The sequence below is a fragment of the Salvelinus fontinalis genome, chromosome 9, assembly GCF_029448725.1.
Source record: "Salvelinus fontinalis isolate EN_2023a chromosome 9, ASM2944872v1, whole genome shotgun sequence".
NCBI classification, from domain to species: Eukaryota; Metazoa; Chordata; class Actinopteri; order Salmoniformes; family Salmonidae; genus Salvelinus; species Salvelinus fontinalis.
The window spans coordinates 232501-251225 of record NC_074673.1 but is presented as its reverse complement, the minus strand read 5'-3'; the positions used below and the strand labels follow the sequence as shown (position 1 = coordinate 251225).

At 44.8% G+C, this 18725-nt stretch overlaps 2 protein-coding genes across 2 annotated transcripts in view; one reads left to right on the top strand and one right to left on the bottom strand.

Moving 5' to 3' along the window:
• LOC129861855 (plakophilin-3-like) overlaps window positions 1-3400 on the top strand; it is a 42956-nt gene extending 39556 nt beyond the window's left edge. The window contains exon 17 of the mRNA XM_055932996.1: window positions 829-3400. Coding sequence (XP_055788971.1) covers window positions 829-870 — 42 coding nt within the window. The 3' untranslated portion in view covers window positions 871-3400. The remainder of the gene's footprint in view (window positions 1-828) is intronic.
• An 11942-nt stretch (window positions 3401-15342) lies between these two features.
• sigirr (single immunoglobulin and toll-interleukin 1 receptor (TIR) domain) overlaps window positions 15343-18725 on the bottom strand; it is a 17873-nt gene continuing 14490 nt past the window's right edge. Inside the window, exons 8-9 of the mRNA XM_055932995.1 lie at window positions 17189-17366; window positions 15343-16551 (exon numbers count right to left, since the gene is read on the bottom strand). Of these exons, the coding sequence (XP_055788970.1) occupies window positions 16370-16551; window positions 17189-17366 (360 nt within the window). The 3' untranslated portion in view covers window positions 15343-16369. The remainder of the gene's footprint in view (window positions 16552-17188; window positions 17367-18725) is intronic.

Here is an 18725-nt window from a genome sequence, read left to right as displayed (position 1 = left end):
CCAGCCTTGAGGATGGGGGGGGGGGGGGGGGTCCATCAACCAGCCTTGAGATTGGGGAGGGGTCCATTAAACAGCCTCGAGGATGGGGGGGGTCCATTAACCAGCCTTGAGGATGGGGGTCCATTAACCAGCCTTGAGGATGGGGGGGGGGGGGGGTCCATTAACCAGCCTTGATGTTGGGGGGGGGGGGGGGGGGGGGGTCCATTAACCAGCCTTGAGGATGGGGGGGATCCATTAACCAGCCTTGAGGATGGCGGGGGGGGGGGGTCCATTAACCAGCCTTGAGGATGGCGGGGGGGGGGGGTCCATTAACCAGCCTTGAGGATGGCGGGGGGGTCCATTAACCAGCCTTGAGGATGGGGGGGTCCATTAACCATTGGTAGCAGCTATATCATATTTACTGTCCCCCAGTGTATTGATTGGTAGCAGTTATATAATATTGACTGTCCCCCAGTGTATTGATTGGTACCAGCTATATAATATTGACTGTCCCCCAGTGTATTGATTGGTAGCAGCTATATAATATTGACTGTCCCCCAGTGTATTGATTGGTAGCAGCTATATCATATTGACTGTCCCCCAGTGTATTGATTGGTAGCAGCTATATCATATTTACTGTCTCTGGTGTTTAAATATTACAGTTACGTATTAGCTACTGGGAACTAAGTTTTGTCTTGTATCTTGAAAGAGGAGTCAAACTGAAAGCCTACAACACAAAGCCAAGTGGACAGGCTAACAGTTACAACACAAAGCCAAGTGGACAGGCTAACAGTTTGAGACATCCTGTTGATATCTGTCCTGACAAAATGTCTTGTTTGTGTTTTACAGAAAGGATTCACACGACCTGACTTTGCAGACGTGACAATCTAAAAAAGGGAACTCTCTCTCTTTCTGTCAAGTGGCTGGAAACGCATGTGAACACTTCAGTGATCAAGGACTGTCTGTAAAACTGAGAACAGCTCCTTGGGCTACTTCCTACTTCCTACTTACGCACGTTAGACGGACTACACGACAGAGTTAGACGGACTACACTACAGAGTTAGACGGACTACACTACAGAGTTAGACGGACTACACTACAGAGTTAGACGGACTACACTACAGAGTTAGACGGACTACACTACAGAGTTAGACGGACTACACTACAGAGTTAGACGGACTACACTACAGAGTTAGACGGACTACACTACAGAGTTAGACTACACTACAGAGTTAGACGGACTACACTACAGAGTTAGACGGACTACACTACAGAGTTAGACGGACTACACTACAGAGTTAGACTACACTACAGAGTTAGACGGACTACACTACAGAGTTAGACGGACTACACTACAGAGTTAGACGGACTACACTACAGAGTTAGACGGACTACACTACAGAGTTAGACGGACTACGCTACAGAGTTAGACGGACTACACTACAGAGTTAGACGGACTCTAAAGAAAGTGACAATAAAGATGGAACCTGTATAGGGACGACCTTGATGTTGTTCTATGATGAAAACGGATCCCCGCCTTTCCCCCATGTTTTAATGCCGTATGTATTCAATGCTGTATGTTTGAATGTTTTATGTTGAAATGCTGTATGGACTTTATGGTGATTTCAGGGACTCTTTTCTTTTCTTTCTCTCAATGCAACAAAACATACAGCCGTAACCAATAATGTTTTGACTTTTACAGTTTCTCCTGCCCCACCCAGAGATGGTTTGGCATCAATTCCCATAGACTTCTGTGCTTCGTTATGTTAACCTGGTCCCAGATCTGTTTGTGTTGTCTCCACAAACCCCCTACTGGTCCCAGATCTGTTTGTGTTGTCTCCACAATCCCCCTACTGGTCCCAGATCTGTTTGTGTTGTCTCCACAACCCCTACTGGTCCCAGATCTGTTTGTGTTGTCTCCACAAACCTCCTACTGGTCCCAGATCTGTTTGTGTTGTCTCCACAAACCTCCTACTGGTCCCAGATCTGTTTGTGTTGTCTCCACAAACCCCCTACTGGTCCCAGATCTGTTTGTGTTGTCTCCACAAACCTCCTACTGGTCCCAGATCTGTTTGTGTTGTCTCCACAACCCCTACTGGTCCCAGATCTGTTTGTGTTGTCTCCACAAACCTCCTACTGGTCCCAGATCTGTTTGTGTTGTCTCCACAAACCTCCTACTGGTCCCAGATCTGTTTGTGTTGTCTCCACAACCCCTACTGGTCCCAGATCTGTTTGTGTTGTCTCCACAACCCCCTACTGGTCCCAGATCTGTTTGTGTTGTCTCCACAAACCTCCTACTGGTCCCAGATCTGTTTGTGTTGTCTCCACAAACCCCCTACTAGTCCCAGATCTGTTTGTGTTGTCTCCACAAACCCCCTACTGGTCCCAGATCTGTTTGTGTTGTCTCCACAACCCCTACTGGTCCCAGATCTGTTTGTGTTGTCTCCACAATCCCTACTGGTCCCAGATCTGTTTGTGTTGTCTCCACAAACCCCCTACTGGTCCCAGATCTGTTTGTGTTGTCTCCACAAACCCCCTACTGGTCCCAGATCTGTTTGTGTTGTCTCCACAACCCCTACTGGTCCCAGATCTGTTTGTGTTGTCTCCACAAACCCCCTACTGGTCCCAGATCTGTTTGTGTTGTCTCCACAAACACCCTACTGGTCCCAGATCTGTTTGTGTTGTCTCCACAACCCCTACTGGTCCCAGATCTGTTTGTGTTGTCTCCACAAACCCCCTACTGGTCCCAGATCTGTTTGTGTTGTCTCCACAAACCCCCTACTGGTCCCAGATCTGTTTGTGCTGTATAGCCAACTCCTATGGTCATTGTCACAAGACGGCACATAACAGATCTGGGACCAGTAGGGGTTGTGGAGACAACACAACAGATCTGGGACCAGGCCATCTACAGATAGCAGCTACTTTTATGGGATGGCTTGCTCTGTGGAATGAAACTATTCTCTTTTTATACCATCAATGGTGTTTTTACTAAGTGGTTGAATTATTCATGTTGTTCATTGTGTTTTTGTATTAGTTTTTTTGTGTTGTCTGGGGGTTTATTTCTCAGATAAAACCAGAGTATCACTGAGAGTTATAATGAGTTATAAACCAGAGTATCACTGAGTTATAAACCAGAGTATCACTGATAATTATAATGACTTAGAAACCAGAGTATCACTGAGTTATAAACCAGAGTATCATTGAGAATTATAATGACTTAGAAACCAGAGTATCACTGAGTTATAATGAGTTATAAACCAGAGTATCACTGAGAGTTACAATGAGTTATAAACCAGAGTATCACTGAGAGTTACAATGAGTTATAAACCAGAGTATCACTGAGAGTTACAATGAGTCATAAATTAGAATTGAATGAATGTTTTTATGAATGTGTGGATTAAAATGGAACTACTGACACCTGCATGAATGTCCTGGAATTAAGATTCAGCTTTACAGAAACGTTATGAAGTAGCCTACGCGTTGAATATAGATTTATAGAGCAAATGGCTCCGTTCTTGTTTTCAACAGCATTAGTAGTACAAGTTAAGCGGATTTGTCAAATCAAACCTCCATGTCAATGCATTGTTTTAAGTTGATCACTTGCCATAACATACTGTTTTTATTTTAAAGTCTGGGGTTTTTTGTCAAGTATTTTCTGGATTAAGTCAACAAACGTAGTCCAACTTTTATGTTTTCAAGGCTTTGGAGGAGGGGGGTGGGGGGGTGGGGGGGTGGGGGGGGGGCATGCATTCGTTGTTATTCTCTTTAAGAGAATGCTGCAATTTTAGGATTTTGTATCTTGAGCATAATGTAAATATAAAAGGTTTTGTAAACAGAGCATACAAGTGCACTGGGGTCCCAAGTGATTGACATCCTTGATAAAGATGAGTTAAACTAACTGTATAAAATACATCATTCAAATACGGAGCTATTATTTTAATACTATACTAATACAACACCACTGGTAGGCGTGGCCAAAGAGCTCTGTTTGTCATGTGACCAAAACATTGGTTCCAATCCAAGTGCCAACGCTATTTATCCAGCTCCAGGCGTTTACATCTGTTGGATGACATGGAAATACAGCTCTTTGGCCACACATACACCAGAGGTATGTATATATATATATATATATATGCTTTGGCATCTAAATTAAAATGTGTGAGCAGAAAAGAACCCCGTACCTACTGTAAAATATGGTGGTAGATCTTTGATGTTATGGGGATATTTTCCTTTCACTGGGTCTTGTTAAAAATGGCCATCTCAGTTTCCCGGACTTGAAACACATTGAAAACCTGTTTTTGATTGGCCATGATTGGCCAAGACCTGGCCAAGATAAAGCAAAGCAGTGCGACACATACAACAACACAGAGTTACACATGGAATGAACAAACGTACAGTCAATAACACAATAGAAAAAAGTCTATATACAGTGTGTGCAAATGGCGTGAGGTGGTAAGGCAATAAATCGGCCATAGTAGCGAAGTAATTACAATTTAGCAAATTAAACACTGGAGTGATAGATGTGCAGATGATGATGTGCAAGTTTAAATTGAAGAGGGCAGTCCATAAGCGCAGACGAAGGATAAATGATCTGGAAAGATTCTGTATGGAGGAATTGGTCTAAGATCCTTCCCAATGTGTTCTCCATGGTCTAAGATCCCTCCCAATGTGTTCTCCATGGTCTAAGATCCCTCCCAATGTGTTCTCCATGGTCTAAGATCCCTCCCAATGTGTTCTCCATGGCCTAAGATCCCCCCTAATGTGTTCTCCGTGGTTGGTCTAAGATCCCTCCCAATGTGTTCTCCATGGTTGGTCTAAGATCCCTCCCAATGTGTTATCCAACTCATAAAACACTTTACAGAAAAGCTCAGTGCTGTTATCCTCGCAAGGTGAGGTGTTGAAAGGTGTTGAAAACGGGTGTCAATAATTGTTTTATTACTTGTTAACAAAATCTGTTTGTCTGAGCAATTGTAGTAGTATACATTAATATAATTTCCCAAATTTTTGGATCATACAATATAGTATTTAAAAATATATATATATATATTTTGTACAGTCATTTTTGCTTTATCAAGGGTGTCACTAATTGTGGACCGCACTGTATTTAAATAAGACCGTCCTCCTGAAAGGTGTTGTTCAAGTGTATTTTTGGTATTGATATATATATATTCAATGGGTAAATATAAAGCAAATTTATATATTTTAACTCTATTCTCTTACTAAAGTATGCTCAAATAACATGAATGTTTAGAAAAAAAATATTTCATGCATCGACGTCTGATCTGCTGAGTCTATAATTGGACCATGATACTATTCTATACTCTGTCTACCATATGGAAAACATATATTTTTATTTTTACATCGTGCTTTTTAACTGTTCACTGCATATGTGTGTCAAATAAACAGCATATTTTATAACTAATAAAGACAAAGTCATTAAATGGGTTTTGTTATTGAGATTTCATATCTACCAGGGTCAGGAGTTTTTCTTGACTAAGTTACCTGACCAACAGTTGACCAAGTTACCTGATCAACAGTTGACCAAGTTACCTGACTAACAGTTGACCAAGTTACCTGACCAAGAGTTGACCAAGTTACCTGACCAAGAGTTGACCAAGTTACCTGACAAACAGTTGACCAAGTTACCTGACCAACAGTTGACCATATTACCTGACCAACAGTTGACCAAGTTACCTGACTAACAGTTGACCAAGTTACCTGACCAACAGTTGACCAAGTTACCTGACCAACAGTTGACCAAGTTACCTGACCAACAGTTGACCATATTACCTGACCAACAGTTGACCAAGTTACCTGACTAACAGTTGACCAAGTTACCTGACCAACAGTTGACCAAGTTACCTGACTAGCAGTTGACCAAGTTACCTGACCAACAGTTGACCATATTACCTGACCAACAGTTGACCAAGTTACCTGAACAACAGTTGACCAAGTTACCTGACCAACAGTTGACCAAGTTACCTGACCAACAGTTGACCAAGTTACCTGACCAACAGTTGACCAAGTTACCTGACCAAGAGATCAAGATCTATTTAGATTTATTAGAAACAGCCTCTGAAGACCAGGCTTGTGAGATTTATAAGGATGGCAATGAGTGACCATATTTAAAATATTATCAGTTTGGGCCCTAGTTTATCCTGTTCAGGTCACGTGTTCAGGAAAAACGCCTGCTCTTTCATAACAGGATGAAGCTGCAATTGTGCGCCATGCAGAAGACTGGCAATAGCTGTGTTCGAAAGCATCAATTCTGACAGACTGACTGATCTACATATCAACTTGCATCCAAAATAATGGACTCATTATGATTTGTAGATCAGTGATTCTGCACATTGAGTAAAAGGGTTGCTCTCAAACACTACCTGTGAGTTTTCAGCCCTGTCCTTTTTGCATACTAGCTGGTGCTCAGAGAAAACGGAATTATACAGTTCCGACCTCAACTGAACTAACCCTTATATCTGGCCCAACCTACTGAACTAACCCTTATATCTGGCCCAACCTACTGGACTAACCTTTACATCTGGCCCAACCTACTGGACTAACTGGACATAACTAACTGGACATAACGTCACAACATAGAATACCCACCCCAACTCACGCCCTGACCAACTAAACACATACAAGAACGTTCCTGACCTGTTTTCTGTTGTTTTGTATGTGTTTAGTTGGTCAGGGCGTGAGTTGGGGTGGGTATTCTATGTTGTGTGTCTAGTTCGTCTGTTTCTATGTTCAGCCTGATATGGTTCTCAATCAGAGACAGCTGTCAATCGTTGTCCCTGATTGAGAATCATATATAGGGGGCTTGTTTTGTGTTGGGGATTGTGGGTGGTTGTTTCCTGTCTCTGTGTTTGTGTTCTGCACCAGATAGGACTGTATCGGCTTTCACGTTTGTTATTTTGTTATTTGTTAATGTTCATTGTTTATTGTTTAATTAAACATGTTGAACACTAACTGCGCTGCAGTTTGGTCCTCTCGTTCATCCCAGGAAGAAAGCCGTTACATTATATCTGGCCCAACCTACTGTACTAACCCTTATATCTGGCCAAACCTACTGGACTAACCTTTATATCAAATCAAATCAAATCTATTTATATAGCCCTTCTTACATAGGCTGATATCTCAAAGTGCTGTACAGAAACCCAGCCTAAAACCCCAAGCAGCAAGCAATGCAGGTGTAGAAGCACGGTGGCTAGGAAAAACTCTCTAGAAAGACCAAAACCTAGGAAGAAACCTAGAGAGGAACCAGGCTATGAGGGGTGGCCAGTCCTCTTCTGGCTGTGCCGGGTGGAGATTATAACAGAATATGGCCAAGATGTTCAAATGTTCATAAATGACCAGCATGGTCAAATAATAATAATCACAGTAGTTGTCAAGGGTGCAGCAAGTCAGCACCTCAGGAGTAAATGTCAGTTGGCTTTTCATAGCCGATCATTAAGAGTATCTCTACCACTCCTACGGTCACTAGAGAGTTGAAAACAGCAGGTCTGGGACAGGTAGCACGTCCGGTGAACAGGTCAGGGTTCCATAGCCGCAGGCAGAACAGTTGAAACTGGAGCAGCAGCACGGCCAGGTGGACTGGGGACAGCAAGGAGTCATCATGCCAGGTAGTCCTGAGGCATGGTCCAAGGGCTCAGGTCCTCCGAGAGAGAGAAAGAAAGAGAGAAAGAGAGAATTAGAGAGAGCATACTTAAATTCACACAGGACACCGGATAAGACAGGAGAAGTACTCCAGATATAACAAACTGACCCTAGCCCCCCGACACGTAAACTAATGCAGCATAAATACTGGAGGCTGAGACAGGAGGGGTCAGGAGACACTGTGGCCCCATCCGATGATACCCCCGGACAGGGCCAAACAGGAAGGATATAACCCCACCCACTTTGCCAAAGCACAGCCCCCACACCACTAGAGGGATATCTTCAACCACCAACTTACCATCCTGAGACAAGGCCGAGTATAGCCCACAAAGATCTCCGCCACGGCACAACCCAAGGGGGAACGCCAACCCAGACAGGAAGATCACGTCAGTGACTCAACCCACTCAAGTGACACACCCCTCCTAGGGACGGCATGAAAGAGCACCAGTAAGCCAGTGACTCAGCCCCTGTAATAGGGTTAGAGGCAGAGAATCACAGTGGAGAGAGGGGAACCGGCCAGGCAGTGTTAGCAAGGGCGGTTCGTTGCTCCAGAGCCTTTCCGTTCACCTTCACACTCCTGGGCCAGACTACACTCAATCATATGACCCACTGAAGAGATGAGTCTTCAGTAAAGACTTAAAAGTTGAGACCGAGTCTGCGTCTCTCACATGGGTGGGCAGACCGTTCCATTAAAAATGGAGATCTATAGGAGAAAGCCCTGCCTCCAGCTGTTTGCTTAGAAATTCTAGGGACAATTAGGAGGCCTCCGTCTTGTGACCGTAGCGTACGTGTAGGTATGTACGGCAGGACCAACTCGGAAAGATAGGTAGGAGCAAGCCCATGTAATGCTTTGTTGGTTAGCAGTAAAACCTTGAAATCAGCCCTTGCCTTAACAGGAAGCCAGTGTAGGGAGGCTAGCACTGGAGTAATATGATCAAATTTTTTGGTTCTAGTCAGGATTCTAGCAGCCGTATTTAGCACTAACTGAAGTTTATTTAGTGCTTTATCCGGGTAGCCGTAAAGTAGAGCATTGCAGTAGTCTAACCTAGAAGTAACAAAAGCTTGGATGAATTTTTCTGTATAATTTTTGGACAGAAAGTTTCTGATTTTTGCAACGTTACGTAGATGGAAAAAAGCTGTCCTTGAAACAGACTTGATTTCTGTCACGTTCTGACCTTTAGTTTCCTTTGTTTTGTCTTTATTTAGTTTGGTCAGGACGTGAGTTGGGGTGGGCAGTCTATGTTTGTACTTCTATGTTTTGCTATTTCTGTGTTTGGCCTGATATGGTTCTCAATCAGAGGCAGGTGTTTTGTGTTGTCTCTGATTGGGAACCATATTTAGGTATCCTGTTTTGTGTTGGGTTTTTGTGGGTGGTTGTTTTCAGTCTTTGTGTGTCTGCACCAGATAGAACTGTTTCGGTTGTCACTTTTGTTGTTTTGTATTTTGAGTGTTCACCTTTATTAAAACAAGATGAACAATTACCACGCTGCGCATTGGTCCTCCGATCCTTCTAACTTATCCTCCTCAGACGAGAAGGACGACAGCCGTTACAATATGTTCGTCAAAAGAGAGATCAGGGTCCAGAGTAACGCCGAGGTCCTTCACAGTTTTGTTTGAGACGACTTTACAACCATCAAGATTAATTGTCAGATTCAACAGAAGATCTCTTTGTTTCTTGGGACCTAGAACAAGCATCTCTGTTTTGTCCGAGTTTTATATCTGGCCAAACCTACTGAACAAACCCTTATATCTGGTACAACCTAATGGACTAACCATTATATCTGGCCCAGCATACTGGACTAGCTATTATATCTGGCCCAACCTACTGGCCCAACCCTTATATCTGGCCCAACCTACTGAACTAACCCTTATATCTGGCCCAACCTACTGAACTAACCTTTATATCTGGCCCAACCTACTGGACTAACCTTTATATCTGGCCCAACCTACTGGACTAACCTTTATATCTGGCCCAACCTACTGGACTAACCTTTATATCTGGCCCAACCCTTATATCTGGCCCAACCTACTGAACTAACCCTTATATCTGGCCCAACCTACTGAACTAACCCTTATATCTGGCCCAACCTACTGGACAAATAACCCTTATATCTGGCCCAACCTACTGGACTAACCTTTATATCTGGCCCAACCTACTGGACAAATAACCCTTATATCTGGCCCAACCTACTGGACTAACCCTTATATCTGGCCCAACCTACTGACCCAACCCTTATATCTGGCCCAACCTACTGGACAAATAACCCTTATATCTGGCCCAACCCACTGAACTAACCCTTATATCTGGCCCAACCTACTGACCCAACCCTTATATCTGGCCCAACCTACTGAAATAACCGTTATATCTGGCCCAACCTACTGAAATAACCGTTATATCTGGCCCAACCTACTGGACAAATAACCCTTATATCTGGCCCAACCTACTGACCCAACCCTTATATCTGGCCCAACCTACTGGACAAATAACCCTTATATCTGGCCCAACCCACTGAACTAACCCTTATATCTGGCCCAACCTACTGACCCAACCCTTATATCTGGCCCAACCTACTGAACTAACCCTTATATCTGGCCCAACCTACTGAACTAACCTTTATATCTGGCCCAACCTACTGGACTAACCTTTATATCTGGCCCAACCTACTGGACTAACCTTTATATCTGGCCCAACCTACTGGACTAACCTTTATATCTGGCCCAACCCTTATATCTGGCCCAACCTACTGAACTAACCCTTATATCTGGCCCAACCTACTGAACTAACCCTTATATCTGGCCCAACCTACTGGACAAATAACCCTTATATCTGGCCCAACCTACTGGACTAACCTTTATATCTGGCCCAACCTACTGGACAAATAACCCTTATATCTGGCCCAACCTACTGGACTAACCCTTATATCTGGCCCAACCTACTGACCCAACCCTTATATCTGGCCCAACCCTTATATCTGGCCCAACCTACTGAACTAACCCTTATATCTGGCCCAACCTACTGAACTAACCCTTATATCTGGCCCAACCTACTGGACAAATAACCCTTATATCTGGCCCAACCTACTGGACTAACCTTTATATCTGGCCCAACCTACTGGACAAATAACCCTTATATCTGGCCCAACCCACTGAACTAACCCTTATATCTGGCCCAACCTACTGACCCAACCCTTATATCTGGCCCAACCTACTGAAATAACCGTTATATCTGGCCCAACCTACTGAAATAACCGTTATATCTGGCCCAACCTACTGGACAAATAACCCTTATATCTGGCCCAACCTACTGACCCAACCCTTATATCTGGCCCAACCTACTGAAATAACCGTTATATCTGGCCCAACCTACTGGACAAATAACCCTTATATCTGGCCCAACCTACTGAACTAACCCTTATATCTGGCCCAACCTACTGACCCAACCCTTATATCTGGCCCAACCTACTGAACTAACCCTTATATCTGGCCCAACCTACTGAACTAACCCTTATATCTGGCCCAACCTACTGACCCAATCCTTATATCTGGCCCAACCTACTGACCCAACCCCTATATCTGGCCCAACCTACTGGCCCAACCTACTGAAATAACCGTTATATCTGGCCCAACCTACTGAACTAACCCTTATATCTGGCCCAACCTACTGACCCAACCCTTATATCTGGCCCAACCTACTGAACTAACCCTTATATCTGGCCCAACCTACTGACCCAACCCTTATATCTGGCCCAACCTACTGAACTAACCCTTATATCTGGCCCAACCTACTGGACAAATAACCCTTATATCTGGCCCAACCTACTGGACTAACCTTTATATCTGGCCCAACCTACTGGACAAATAACCCTTATATCTGGCCCAACCTACTGAACTAACCCTTATATCTGGCCCAACCTACTGGACTAACCCTTATATCTGGCCCAACCTACTGACCCAACCCTTATATCTGGCCCAACCTACTGGACAAATAACCCTTATATCTGGCCCAACCTACTGAAATAACCCTTATATCTGGCCCAACCTACTGACCCAACCCTTATATCTGGCCCAACCTACTGGACAATTAACCCTTATATCTGGTGCATTAAACTGCCCGAAAATGCCTTTATTGAAGTAATTTCCTTAGTAGGTGACGTCTGAGGTCAGCATGTGGGAGAAGTTGGAGCTCGGAGATGATAAACAAGTTTCCCACTAGTAATTACCAGTTGTAGGGCCATTCAAGTGGACGGTAGGGAGTGGAAGGAGTGATAGGGAGTGGAGGAGGGAGGGAGTGGGAGGAGGGAGGGAGTGGAAGGAGGGAGGGAGTGGAAGGAGGGAGGGAGTGGGAGGAGGGAGGGAGTGGGAGGAGGGAGGGAGTGGAAGGAGGGAGTGGGAGGAGGGAGGGAGTGGAAGGAGGGAGGGAGTGGAAGGAGAGAGGGAGTGGAAGGAGGGAGGGAGTGGGAGGAGGGAGGGAGGGAGTGGAAGGAGGGAGGGAGTGGGAGGAGGGAGGGAGTGGAAGAAGGGAGGGAGGGAGTGGAAGGAGGGAGGGAGGGAGTGGAAGAAGGGAGGGAGGGAGTGGAGGACGGAGGGAGTGGGAGGAGGGAGGGAGTGGGAGGAGGGAGGGAGTGGAAGGAGGGAGGGAGTGGAAGGAGGGAGGGAGTGGGAGGAGGGAGGGAGTGGAAGGAGGGAGGGAGTGGAAGAAAGGAGGGATGGAGTGGAGGACGGAGGGAGTGGGAGGAGGGAGGGAGTGGAAGGAGGGAGGGAGTGGAAGGAGGGAGTGGGAGGAGGGAGGGAGTGGGAGGAGGGAGGGAGGGAGTGGGAGGGAGGGAGTGGAAGGAGGGAGGGAGGGAGTGGAGGAGGGAGGGAGTGGAAGGAGGGAGGGAGGGAGGGAGTGGGAGGAGGGAGGGAGTGGGAGGAGGGACGGAGTGGAAGGAGGGAGGGAGTGGAGGAGGGTGTGGTTGCCCTTAATTACACATCAAAAACTAACATCAAAAACATGAATGTCTGGTTGAGGGTTGATGAGAGATGAACTGATTCTCTTCTAGTTTTTATGACAAGTGTTACTGTGACGATAATTCCTAATCGTCTGCATAATCAAATAACATTCAGCTCAGATACCCGTACATACACCACAAGACATGCCACCAGGGGTCTCTTCAGACACCCGTACATACACCACAAGACATGCCACCAGGGGGCTCTTCAGACACCCGTACATACACCACAAGACATGCCACCAGGGGTCTCTTTCACAGTCCCAAAACAAATATACAGAGGCCATGATTGTATGGAACTACACTACCACCTCCAATTACTGAAGTAAACAGTAAAGTGACCTTTAAAAAAACAAAACTGATTAGACAACAACTACTACTGTAACGGCGGGGACTGTGAGGGGACACACATGAACACAAGCACAACAGACACACTTTAACGCACATTATTCTTTAGTTTGTTTTGTTTGTATATCATTGTATTTTAAATGTGTGTGACTGTCCTTGTCTATCAGTGTATCGGTGTTTTGTTCCTTGTCATGTTTTGTGTTTTTTTTGCAGAAAGAAGAAGAGTTAATGGGGATCGTAATAAACAAATAACTGCTAGTGAATGGGGCACTGAGATTATTGTTAAAGGTGTGTCCCCCCCCCCCACCCCCAAATCGACTCAAGTCTGCAGTTCACCTGCCCTCTGCTGGTGAGGGAAAGTAATATGTGGAGAAAACACTAAATAGTTTTATGTAGCTAAATATAAAGAGAACACCTCAGTGGCCATGTGGGTTCGGGTGTCCGCCCTGAGATTGGAACGCTGATGGTTAAATACAACCATCCGCCCTGAGATTGGAACGCTGATGGTTAAATACAACCATCCGCCCTGAGATTGGAACGCTGATGGTTAAATACAACCATCCGCCCTGAGATTGGAACGCTGATGGTTAAATACAACCATCCGCCCTGAGATTGGAACGCTGATGGTTAAATACAACCATCCGCCCTGAGATTGGAACGCTGATGGTTAAATACAACCATCCGCTCTGAGATTGGAACGCTGATGGTTAAATACAACCATCCGCCCTGAGATTGGAACGCTGATGGTTAAATACAGCCATCCGCCCTGAGATTGGAACGCTGATGGTTAAATACAACCATCCGCCCTGAGATTGGAACGCTGATGGTTAAATACAACCATCCGCCCTGAGATTGGAACGCTGATGGTTAAATACAACAATCCGCTCTGAGATTGGAACGCTGATGGTTAAATACAACCATCCGCCCTGAGATTGGAACGCTGATGGTTAAATACAACCATCCGCCCTGAGATTGGAACGCTGATGGTTAAATACAACCATCCGCTCTGAGATTGGAACGCTGATGGTTAAATACAACCATCCGCCCTGAGATTGGAACGCTGATGGTTAAATACAACCATCCGCCCTGAGATTGGAACGCTGATGGTTAAATACAACCATCCGCCCTGAGATTGGAACGCTGATGGTTAAATACAACCATCCGCCCTGAGATTGGAACGCTGATGGTTAAATACAACCATCCGCCCTGAGATTGGAACGCTGATGGTTAAATACAGCCATCCGCCCTGAGATTGGAACGCTGATGGTTAAATACAACCATCCGCCCTGAGATTGGAACGCTGATGGTTAAATACAGCCATCCGCCCTGAGATTGGAACGCTGATGGTTAAATACAGCTAGTGGTTAAATACAACCATCCGCCCTGAGATTGGAACGCTGATGGTTAAATACAGCCATCCGCCCTGAGATTGGAACGCTGATGGTTAAATACAACCATCCGCCCTGAGATTGGAACGCTGATGGTTAAATACAGCCATCCGCCCTGAGATTGGAACGCTGATGGTTAAATACAGCTAGTGGTTAAATACAACCATCCGCCCTGAGATTGGAACGCTGATGGTTAAATACAACCATCCGCCCTGAGATTGGAACGCTGATGGTTAAATACAACCATCCGCCCTGAGATTGGAACGCTGATGGTTAAATACAACCATCCGCCCTGAGATTGGAACGCTGATGGTTAAATACAGCTAGTGGTTAAATACAACCATCCGCCCTGAGATTGGAACGCTGATGGTTAAATACAACCATCCGCCCTGAGATTGGAACGCTGATCGTTTATTCTCCGACCGAGGGATACCAAAGATCACATGCGTCTCTCTTTCTGTAGTTTAGAGCAATTTACTAGTCCAGCCCTTTTCATAGGTAACTCATCTTGCACGAGCCTTGGCTTGTACGAGCCGATCTCATGTTTCTTTTCTTGTAGGGGTTGATACAATTTTCCTTAGAGGAAATAAAGTCAGACATTTTAAAGTGGAAATTCCAAACTTTAGAAGCATTTTTAAACCTTGAATACACTACAATTTTGCATTTTCTTCTTGACTTGTAAGTATACCCCCTGGACTGGACGCTATTCTATTGCGCAGCGTTACCCCCCCGAATCTATCTCATAAATGCTGAACGCCAAGCAGAGACGCACGTGATCTTTGGTATCACTCGGTCGGAGAATAAAAGATGAGTTACCTATGAAAAGGGCTGGACTAGTAAATTGCCCTAAACTACAGAAAGGGCAGCTTTGATCGATAAATATTTCTATTGAACATAATTCTAAACAAACATTACGAAATTAGAATGAATGTATTTCCACACAAAAAAAAACGTTAAAACAAAATCCCAGAATACTGCAGTAGATCACTCAACGTGTTCTATTTTTCACATAGAGTTCACATAACAGGTATCTTATACAAATCGTATATAATAACATGTATTGTAACCACCGAGGTCCTTCAAAACATTTCAGTGAAATTATCATTGGAATCAAATTTTATACACTGAGTGTACAAAACAGCTCCCTAATATTGAGTTGCAATCCCCCCCCCCCCCAACCTTTTCCCCCCTTAGAACAGCCTCAATTCGTCGGGGCATGGATTCTACAAGGTGTCGAAAGCGTTCCAGGGATACTGCCCAATGTTGACTTCAATGCTTCCCACAGTTGTGTCCAGTTGGCTGAATGTCCTTTGGGTGGTGGATTATTCTTGATACACACGAGGAAACTGTTGAGTGTGAAAAAACCAGAAACATTGCAGTTCTTGACACAAACCGGTGGCGCATACTACCATACCCCCGTTCAAAGGCACCTACATCTTTTATCATGCCCATTCATTCACCCTCTGAATGGCACACAATGGCACACATGCCATGTCTCAATTTTCTCAAGGATTAAAACCTTCTTTATCCATGTGTTCCTCCTTCTTCATCTACGCTGATTGAATTGGATTTAACAGGTGACATCAATAAGGGATCATAGCTTTCACCTGGATTCATCTGGTCAGTATGTCATGGATAGAGAGAGCAGGTGTTCCTAATGTTTTGTACACTCAGTGTATATGTGAAAGGATTAAAATATGGACAAATTTAAATAAATAGATCAAATCAAACTTGTTGAAAGAACTAAAATATTCATATATATTGTTTTAAATGTAACACTTGCTTCAATATGGAAACATACACCGTGAAGTAGTAGATCGTATTGGTGAGAGAACCTGTTTTACATTCAGATTGAAGTGAGCCATTTCCTTCTGGAGAGTAGAAGTTGGAGATCTTGTTCTCCTTTTTCTTCAAAAGCTACAGTCTTTCTCAGATGTTGTCCTCTGTGACCAGGCAGTAGAAGTTGGAGATCTTGTTCTCCTTTTTATTCAGAAGCTACAGTCTTTCTCAGATGTTGTCCTCTGTGACCAGGCAGTAGAAGTCATTGCGAGCTCCATAATTGCGCGATCCCAGGTCCGATACATCTATATCTGAGTGTTTGGGCTCAGTCAGGGATGCAGGGACCGAGGGAAACATAGGCAGCACAGGAGCTCTGGATGTCAGTGCCTTGTAGACTGGGAGACGAAGGCCTGGAGAGAAAGAGGGAAGAAGACAGAGGGTGAATGAGGAGATTCAGTCATTTGGTTGAAGATGTGTGGATCGATGCTGTAGGTCAACAATCTTAGTTCTACGGGACTATTATTCTTGATTGACGTTATTGTCAACCTTGGAGAAAGTATCGGGGTGGCAGGTAGCCTAGTGGTTAGAGCATTGGGCAAGTAACCGAAAGGTTACTAGATCAAATCCCTGAGCTGACAAGGTAAAAATCTGTACTTCTGCACCTGAACAAGGCAGTTAACTCACTGTTCCCTGGTAGGCTGTCATTGTAAATAAGAATTTGTTCTTAACTGACTTGCCTCATTAAAAAATAAATAATAATAATAATATCTGTAGCAGCTATAATTAAGATAATGTGTTGTCCATGGCACAGGAGGTTGGTTACACCTTAATTGGGGAGGACAAGCTCGTGGCTGGAGCGGAATTAGTGGAATGGTATCGAATACATGGATTCTGTATGTTTGATGTCATTCCATTTGCTCCGTTCCAGACATTATTATGAGCCGTGCATGAATAACCAGGTTTGGGATGTAATCTGAATTGTAATTTGTATTGTAATCCAGCATCAATTGCACCCCATCCTATTGCTAGCCATTCACTTGGTCTTACCCAGGTCTCCTACAGGGTCAGGGTCAGGGCGACAGTCCAGGTAGTCTGGGTTGAGGGTGAGCATGGGGTCCTTATCGTCTTGGAAGAGGGTCTGGGGGTCCCCTGCCGTGTCGCTGTGGAACACAACCCTATGAGGCATGGCCAGGGCCAACTGTTTCCAGAACACTGACGACGGCGGCTGAGGAGACACATAGCACAGAATACAGTCTATTTAGGCAAAATTATTTTCCAATCGTTTCGTTCTGAACAGAATCATTATTTTGTTCTGTTCCACTGTTCTGACCAGCAAAATAAAGTTCTGAACCGGTTCAAACCCCCCCAAAAAAGTTACGGTTTCTATCGTTCCTTTCTGTTCATTTTTAAACCTCTGATATCGAAGTTTAGCTCGACATTAAATGCCTTCACTAATGGATAGAGCAGCTTACTATGGAACGGGAAAGCTATGTACATGCATTGGACAGACAAGTGCAACATGCGACTGAAATTTTGCTGTTGAGGAGAGCGCTGGGCATCTTGTTGTGATGACATGCATTATCTGACTCCAAACAGTTCTGGGACACTGTATAATTCATGGAAAATAGGAGCACCTCCTCCCAGCTGCCCACTGCATTGAGGCTAGGAAACACTGGCACCACTGATAAATCCACGATAATTGAGAATTTCAATTAAGCATTTTTCTACAGCTGGCCATGCTTTCCACCTGGCTACCCCTACCCCTACCCCGGTCAACTGCCCTGTACCCCCCACAGCAACTCGCCCAAACCTCCCCTATTTCTCCTTCACCCAAATCCAGATAGCTGATGTTCTGAAAGAGCTGCAAAATCTGGACCCCTACATATCAGCCGGGCTAGATAATCTGGACCCTCTCTTTCAAAATTATCTGCCGAAATTGTTTCAACACCTATAACTATCCTGTTCAACCTCTCTTTCATATCGTCTGAGATCCACAAAGATTGGAAAGCTGCCGCGGTCATCCCCCTCATCAAAGGGGGAGACACTCTAGACCCAAACTGCTACAGACCTATATCTATCCTACCCTGCCTTTCTAAGGTCTTCGAAAGCCAAGTTAACAAACAGATCACCGACCATTTCGAATCCCACCGTACCTTCTCCACTATGCAATCTGGCTTCCGAGCTGGTCATGGGTGCACCTCAGCTACGCTCAAGGTCCTAAACGACATCATAACCGCCAATGATAAAAGACAGTACTGTGCAGCCGTATTCATCGACCTGGCCAAGGCTTTCGACTGTGTCAATCACCACATTCTTATCGGCAGACTCAACAACCTTGGTTTCTCAAATGACTGCCTCGCCTGGTTCACCAACTACTTCTCTGATAGAGTTCAGTGTGTCAAATCGGAGGGCCTGTTGTCCGGGCCTCTGGTAATCTCTATGGGGGTGCCACAGGGTTCAATTCTCGGGCCGACTCTCTTCTCTGTATACATCAATGATGTCGCTCTTGCTGCTGGTGATTCTCTGATCCACCTCTATGCAGACGACATCATTCTGTATACTTCTGGCCCTTCTTTGGACACTG